This window comes from Buteo buteo, chromosome 11, assembly GCF_964188355.1.
Source record: "Buteo buteo chromosome 11, bButBut1.hap1.1, whole genome shotgun sequence".
NCBI lineage: Eukaryota > Metazoa > Chordata > Aves > Accipitriformes > Accipitridae > Buteo > Buteo buteo.
The window spans coordinates 1,419,238-1,427,151 of NC_134181.1; the positions used below are offsets into that span (position 1 = coordinate 1,419,238).

The 7,914-nt window shown below is 68.1% G+C and overlaps 1 protein-coding gene across 1 annotated transcript; it reads right to left on the reverse strand.

The window, feature by feature from the left end:
• Window positions 1-907: 907 nt before the first annotated feature.
• TUBB3 (tubulin beta 3 class III) lies at window positions 908-5,818 on the reverse strand. Its single transcript, XM_075039314.1, has 6 exons — window positions 4,884-5,818; window positions 4,753-4,838; window positions 3,680-3,858; window positions 3,217-3,325; window positions 2,493-2,603; window positions 908-2,212 (listed from the first exon to the last, which is right to left on the reverse strand). The coding sequence occupies exons 1-6, from the start codon at window positions 5,816-5,818 to the stop codon at window positions 1,137-1,139; spliced, it is 2,496 nt and encodes an 831-aa protein (XP_074895415.1). The 3' UTR covers window positions 908-1,136.
• Between the last annotated feature and the right edge of the window lie 2,096 nt (window positions 5,819-7,914).

Below are 7,914 nucleotides of genomic sequence, written 5' to 3' on the forward strand. Positions count from 1 at the left end.
CCCAGCCCTATAGCACCCTGGCCCCACAGCCCCATAGCTCTGGGCCCCAGAGCCCCCAGACCCACAGCTCCTTGCCCCTGCAGCCCCCATCCCCATATATGGCCCCCATACCCACAGGTCCTTGCCCCTGCAGCCCCCATCCCCATATATGGCCCCCATCCCCAATAGCGCCTTGCCCCCCCAGCCCCCAGCCCCATAGCTCTGGGCCCCAGACCCTCCAACCCCATACCTCTCCACCCCCATAGCCCCCAGCCCCACAGCTTGCCCCCAGCTCCATAGCTCCCCATCCCCACAATCCCACAGCCCCCAGCCCCTTCCCTTGCCCCCACAGCACAGCCCCTCTCCCCACAGGGACTCCCCAGGAGGGAGCAGCAGCCCCATGGCAGCCCAGCCTGGCCCCCCACTCTGGGGCCAGCCCAGCACCCAGGCAGGAGCTGGGGGTCCCCAGAACTGCAGGGGCTCAAGGGCTGTTTGGGCTGGGGGTGCCCTGGATCCCCCAAAGCCAGACACGTGCCCAGCCCTGGGGCCACAGGGCCGGGGGCAGCACCCAGGGGTCCGTGCCCCCACCTCGGTTTGGGGTGACAAAGGGCCAACGTTGTCCTGGCACAGGGAGGGGGCAGCCACCACCCCAGCATGGAGAAGGGGGACAGTGGGGACAAAGGCGCAGCCACCCTCCCAGGCACCGCACCCCCAGCCCCGGGGGGCTGGAGCTGTGGGGCACAGGGCAGGGGGGCAAAGGGACAGGAACTATCTGGGAGGGGACCAGGGCTCGGGCACGGCCACCCTGGGCACGTGGGGTCCCCAAGTCCCCTTGTTAACAAGCTCAAACCCCCGAGTTGCCCCCAGTAGAAGGTCCATTGTGTCCCGTCCCGTCCCCCCCCGCCAAAGGAGCCACAGACAGGTGGTACCTGGACAGCAATAAATTTATTAAGTATTCAAAAAAAATAATAGACACGAACCAGTAAAAAACGAAAAGGGGGGAGGCAGGAGGGAGGGGTGGGGGGGGCCGAGCCGGCTCAGGGGGGGACAGGGTCAGGAGACACCGAAGGGCCGCACGGGGGGAGCCCGGCCAGGGCCCGGGGTGGGGGGGTGCAGCAGCGCGAAGCCGGGGAGCTGCAGGCAGCGGGCGTCAGGCATCACTTGGCACCCTGGGCCTCCGACTCCTCCTCGTCGTCCTCGTACATCTCGCCCTCCTCCTCGGCCGTGGCGTCCTGGTACTGCTGGTACTCGGACACCAGGTCGTTCATGTTGCTCTCGGCCTCGGTGAACTCCATCTCGTCCATCCCCTCGCCCGTGTACCAGTGGAGGAAGGCCTTGCGGCGGAACATGGCCGTGAACTGCTCCGAGATACGCTTGAAGAGCTCCTGGATGGCTGTGCTGTTGCCGATAAAGGTGGAGGACATCTTCAGCCCCCGGGGAGGGATGTCGCAGACGGCCACCTTGACGTTGTTGGGGATCCACTCCACGAAGTAGGAGCTGTTCTTGCTCTGGATGGCCAACATCTGCTCGTCCACCTCCTTCATGGACATGCGGCCCCGGAAGACGGTGGCCACAGTGAGGTAGCGGCCGTGGCGGGGGTCACAGGCGGCCATCATGTTCTTGGCATCGAACATCTGCTGGGTGAGCTCGGGGACGGTGAGGGCGCGGTACTGCTGGCTGCCGCGGGCCGTCAGTGGGGCGAAGCCCGGCATGAAGAAGTGGAGACGTGGGAAGGGCACCATGTTGACGGCCAGCTTGCGGAGGTCGGCGTTGAGTTGACCAGGGAAGCGGAGGGAGGTGGTCACGCCACTCATGGTGGCCGAGACGAGGTGGTTGAGGTCACCGTAAGTGGGGGTGGCCAACTTGAGGGTGCGGAAGCAGATGTCGTAGAGAGCTTCGTTATCGATGCAGTAGGTCTCATCTGTGTTCTCCACCAGCTGGTGGATGGAGAGCGTGGCGTTGTAGGGCTCCACCACCGTGTCTGACACCTTGGGGGATGGCACCACGCTGAAAGTGTTCATGATGCGGTCGGGATACTCCTCCCGCACCTTGCTGATGAGGAGGGTGCCCATGCCGGAGCCAGTGCCGCCGCCCAGCGAGTGGGTCAGCTGGAAGCCCTGCAGGCAGTCGCAGTTCTCGCACTCCTTCCGCACCACGTCCAGCACCGAGTCCACCAGTTCGGCCCCCTCCGTGTAGTGCCCCTTGGCCCAGTTATTCCCGGCCCCGCTCTGCCCTGCCAGGGGTGGGCGGAAAAAAAAAGAGGCACCCGATGGCCGCCGGCACCCCCCGCGCCCACGCCGGGGATGGGACGGGGCGCTGCCGGCGGCGGCATCGGCAAGATCTGAGACCGGGGCGGGGTGGGAAGCGGAAACGGCAAAGGTTTGGCGGCATGCCGGCTGTGCCGGGCCCCGCGGCGCAGGTGGGGATACACCCGCCGAGCGCCCTGGGGACGGCGACAGCCGGGGAGGGGTCCGGGGACGTGGGTTATGGCATCCCCCTCCCCGAGGACCTACCGAAGATGAAGTTGTCGGGGCGGAAGAGGTGGCCGAAGGCACCCGAGCGCACGCTGTCCATCGTCCCCGGCTCCAGGTCCACCAGGATGGCGCGAGGCACGTACTTGTGAGCTGCGAGAGACCCCGTGCCGGAGGGGACCTGCTGCTGCCCCCCCCCCGACCCCCAACCCGGGGGTGCCCCACCCCACCCTGCAGGGTCCCACAGGGCTGGGCGCATGTGTTGTGTTCTCCTCCCCCCCCCCCCCCCCCCCCCAGAGCACAGTGTCCCTGTGTGGCTGGGGGCACATTTCTCCCCACACACACAGTGGGGGTCCCACGGGGCTGGATACACATCTGCAACCCCCCCCCTCCCCCAAACAAACCACAGGGTCCCACAGGGCTGAGTGCAAGAGTTGTGTGTGTGTCATGTCCGTCCCCCCCCAGCACCTCAGGGCCCCATGGAGCTGGGTGCACATGTCATGTCTGTCCCCGCCCAGAGCACAAGGTCCCCACGGGGTGGGTGCATGTGTCATGGCCCCCCCCCCCCCCAAGAGCACAGGGTCCCCACGGGGTGGGTGCATATGTCTCCCCCCCCCCCAGGGTCCTGTGGGGTGGGTGCATGTACCTGCCTGCCCCGCCCCAGTAGACGCAGGACCTGCCTGCAGCTGGGGAGGGGGGTGGAAAAGGGACAGGGGGGTGTCCCCCCCTGCTCAGGATGGGGGTGCTGGGGGGGGGGGTCGCTTACAAGAGGCTTCATTGTAGTAGACGCTGATGCGCTCCAGCTGCAGGTCGGAGTCGCCCACGTAGTTGCCGCTGGGGTCGATGCCGTGCTCGTCGCTGATCACCTCCCAGAACTGGGGGCACAGGGCTCAGCGAGGGGGGGACGGACACACGGACACCGGGACCCCCCTCCCATTCCCACCTTCCCCCCCCCCCCCCCGCGGGCAGGGCAGGGCGGGGCAGGGCGGGGCGGCGCAGGGCGCCCCCTGGCGGCGGGGCGCGGGGCGGGCGCTGTCCGCGGTGCTGAAGGGCGGACAAAGGCGGCGGCGGGGGGGGGGCGGGGCCCTTTGTCCGCCCGGTGCGGCGGGAGGGGGGGGGGGGGGGGCGCGGCGGGGAGGAGGAGGAAGAGGAGAAAGGGGGGGGTGGGTGGGTGTCGGTGTCTTTGTCCGCCGCTCGTCTCCGCAGCGGCGGGGCGGGGCCGCCGTTACCTTGGCGCCGATCTGGTTGCCGCATTGCCCCGCCTGGATGTGGACGATCTCCCTCATGGTGCTGCAGGGCCGGGCCTTGGGCCGGAGCGGAGCGGGAAACGGGAAACAGGGAACGGGAGCAGGAACAGGAGCAGGAGCGGCACCGGGAGCGCGGGGGGCGGCTCCGCTGCCGCCGCTGCCTTTATAGGCGCCCGGCGCCGCACCGGGCCGGGCGCTGACGTCACCGCCGCCCCGCAGCCAATCGGCGGCCGCCGCCGCAGCGCCGCAACAACCCTGCGGCACCGCCGCCGCCGCCACCGCCCCGGCCCCGCCCCGCCCCGGGCCCCGCCCCTGCCCCGCCCCTGCCCCGCCCCGGGCTCCGCCGGTTCGGGCACCCCCGGCGCCCACGGCGGGGGGAGGGGGGGAGGGCGCGGGACGGTGGAGGGGACCCCCTGCACCCACGGCGGAGGGCACCCGCCCGGCACGGCCAGCCGCGCTGCGGGGGCACCCCGGTACCCGCGGGGGGGCACGGACCGGGGACCAGCCAGGCACGGCGGGAGCATCCCGGGGCGGCGGGAGGTGCTGGGGGGGGGCAGCACCCCAACCCTCGGCCCGTCATGGGAGGGGGGGGCAGGGACGAGCCCCGGGGGGGGCCGCCCCGGGGGTCCCGGGCGCCAGGAGCTCCCCCCCTCCCCGCGGCGGGGCCGGGGCGGGCGGCGGCGGGCGCGGCCCGAGAACAAAGGCGGCGGCGAGGAGCCCCTTTGTCCGGGGGGCGGCTCTGGCCGCCCCCCACAACCCCCGCGGGGACCGGCCTCCCGCCACCCCGCTCCCGGGGCTGCTCCAACACCCCGCCGGTCCCTCCCGGTGCCGTCCGTCCCCCCCCTCCCCGCCTCTCCGGCCCCGGGGTCGGTGCAGGCAGCCGCGGCCCTACAACAGCAACCGGGAGCAATCGAGCTTCAAATAAACGGTGGGGCCGGGAAGGGCCGACACCACCACCCCCCCCCCGCCCCGGTGCCCCGGGGCTCCCCCGGGGGCTGCATTTCGGTGCCAGCCACAGCATCACTGCAAAGAGCCTTTTATTGGGTACCACGAACCCGTCAGCCCAGATCGGGGTGCTGGAGGGGGATGCCCCACGGCGTATCCCATCCCATCCATCCGTCTGTCCGTCCGTCCATCCATCCTGCGGCAGGGACGGCCGTGCCGTTACCCATGTCCTGCTGCCTACCAGGAGCAGCGGACCACCTCCCGCAGCGTCTGCCGGAGCTCCTGGCTCCGGAAGGCATAGATGAGGGGGTCGATGACTGAGTTACAGATGATGAGGATGAGGAAAAGGTTGAAGTAGCTGAAGAAGCAGGTGCAGAAGGGGTTGGTGGGACAGGTGACAATGAGGATGAGGTGGAAGAAGAAGGGCCCCCAGCAGATGAAGAAGACGCCCAGGAGGATGGTGAGCGTGACGGCTCCCTTCAGGCTGCTGTCGTGGTAGACGGTGGGCTGCTTCTGCTGCCTGGAGATGCTGCGGAGGTGGTGGCGGGCCAGGGCAAACATGTGGATGTAGAGCACCAGCATGAGGACCAGCATGAAGAAGAAGAAGCCAATGAGGCACAGAAGGATGGCATTGTTGTGGCAGTAGGTGATGAAGACAGTGCTGGAGACGGTGCTGGTCAGCCAGATGGCGGCCATGGTCACCACAGCCCGTTGCAGCGTCATGATGCTGTGGTAGCGCAGGGCATAGAAGATGGTGATGTAGCGGTCCACGGCGATGACCCCCAGGAAGGAGAGGGAGGACACAACGGAGCTGCAGATGAGCATGTCGATGACGTTGTCCATGTGGCGGACAATGCTGGTGTGGACCACCAGCACGCCGTGCTCCATCAGCAGCATGAAGAGTGTCTCTGCCAGGTTGCTGACGCTCACCAGCATGTCGGAGACGGCCAGGCAGCAGATGAAGTAGTACGTGGGCGAGTGCAGGTTCCTGTTCTTCAGGATGGCAGCCACCACCAGCAGGTTCTCCACCAGGCTCACCAGTCCCAGCGTGAGGAAGAGCTCGCTGGGAATGTTGAGCCCCTGGCACCAGGCGCTGCCGGCCCTGGTGTTGCTCTGGTTGCCCTCGCTGGCATTCCAGGGCTCACGTAGCAGGCGCAGGGGGGCCAGCATCGACATGGTCCCCACCTCAGCCCCAGGGCCCCCCGCAGTGCCCGCACACCCCCTGAGCCCCCGTCCTGTCCCGCCAGTGCTCCCGCAACGCCGGCGGCGAGGCCGAGGGGACGTGGAGGAACTGGGGACGTGGGCTCCCACCACCTGGGGACGTGCCGGGGATGCCGCGTGCCCGCCGGGACTCCTGGTGTCACGGCTGCCCTCCTCGCCAGCCCTGCCTGGTGTCCCCGCAGCCGCGCGACCGCCGGCCCAGGGTGATGGGGAAGAAAGGGCCCTTTCTCTGCCCCGGCTCCCGCGGCTCCTCCTCCCGAGGAGGGTGGGCACCCGCATGACGGCGGCACCCCGGCAGCCGGGGGAGCCACCACAGAGGCCGGGGTTGCCGGACCCCCGACATGGCCTTAGGGAGCCTGACTGCTTCAGGTCATCACGTGCCCGGGGATCCCACATGCCCTGGAGGGGGTCCATGCACCCCCCGGGGCCATGCACCTTGGGGGGCTGTGTGCCATAGGGGTCCTCTGTGCCCTGGGGGACCGTGCACCTTGGGGTCCCCAAGTGTCCTGGGATCCTGTGTGTGCTGGGGGGATCCCTGCGCTCTGGGGGACTGTGTGTCTTGGGGGGTCCACGTGCCCTGGGGGAGGGTCCACAGACACTGGGGTCCCGTGTGCCCTGCGGTGTCCACGCACCTTGGGGACCCTGGTGGGATCCCGCTCACTGCAGGAGCCCAAGCGCCCCTCCCAATCCCCGTGCGTGGGGCTGGGATCCCCATCAGACCCACCAGCCTGGCCTGGCCCCGGGGAAGGTGTTTTGCCATGGGGCGAGCGATGGGTCCAATAGGGATCATCAAAGGCACAATTAAATGTGATGCTGTGCCTGCACCCCGGCAAAGCCTGGCGCCGGAGGGAGCTCAGGCAGGCTGGGGGACGCGGGACCCATCTGACCATCATGTGCCTTTGGCTGGTGTTGATGCCTGGAGCCGCTCAGCTGCCAAAGAGCCATTCACGGCTTCATGAAAAGGCCGATCCCGCGGTCGTTCCCGCTGACCGCTTCCGCTCCTTCCTGCGGGGTGCCAGGAACCCTTCCCCATGGCACAGAGCACCCCACGGCTCCGGCACAGATGAAAGCAGCTCAGCTGGACACGCTGGGAATGGGGTCCCAGGCTGCCACGGTGCCTTGCTCACACCGAGTGCCAGTACGGCAGGGAGTTACGGCCAACGCGTGCCACGTGTCTAGCTGAAGCCGGTGCACGTGCAACCCCAGTGCCGGCTGAGGAGTGGCAAAACACCGCTTACCCCCGGGGAAACACAAGCAGGAGGAATCCGGACCGACAGCCACCGGCTTCCCCCCTCCCCGGCTGCCGCTCGGCTAAAGAGCGCGCTGGTACGTGCCATGAATTTTTAGCTTTATCAACAGAGGCTTTGAGAACAGAGCTAGAAAACGCCGAGTCTGCAAATCCAAGCGAAGGGAACGCAAGGCACAGGGGAGCAGACGGGGCTCCTGTGCCATGGGATTTGGATGTGCTGGCAGGGTTGGGGACGGGGCAGGCTGGCCGGAGCCCTGGGGTCTGCACTGCAGACCCCAGGGCTCCGGCCAGCCTGCCCCGTCCCCATCCCCGCCAGCCCCCAGAGATCCACACAGCTCCCCAGGGAATGGACACAGCGAGCGCTGCAGAAGGGGGGGAGGATTTATTCCGGGCAGCGTAGCCTGGCTCAGCATTAGAGCCACATATACACCGTTACACAGCAGAAAAAGGAAAAAGCTTTGCAGGCAGCAAGGATGAGTTAAGGGTTTGAGTGCAGCTGACCTCATTGCTGGCTCTACAAGGTGAAGGTGGGGAAACAAGGGATGGAAGGAGAAAATAGAGGCAGGGGAGGGGATCCTTTCTGCCCCCAGCACGATCAAACGGCTGCAGCACAAGGAAGAACCGCTCCCCACACACCTACGGTAGCGCAGGGAGCGCTGCGGCAGTGGAGCGGGGACCCCGAGCCCTTCATTGGCAAGCTGGAAGGTCCCACGTCAGGGCCTGGAGTGTTTCGTGGAGGGAAGGAGGCTTCAGGCTGGGGGAAGCACAAAGGGCAACCACGGTTCAGGAGTCGCAGGAGAGC

Bases quoted from the DNA above. Each gene is read 5' to 3' on its own strand.
- TUBB3 (XM_075039314.1), bottom strand. From the start codon at position 5,818: ATGTCGATGCTGGCCCCCCTGCGCCTGCTACGTGAGCCCTGGAATGCC. The intron at 3,859-4,752 runs GTTCGTGGTACC...GCGCCTATAAAG, and splicing joins ACCCCGATCTGGGCTGACGG to GCAGCGGCGGCAGCGGAGCC. The intron at 2,604-3,216 runs GTAAGCGACCCC...GGTCTCTCGCAG, and splicing joins CTACTACAATGAAGCCTCTT to CTCACAAGTACGTGCCTCGC.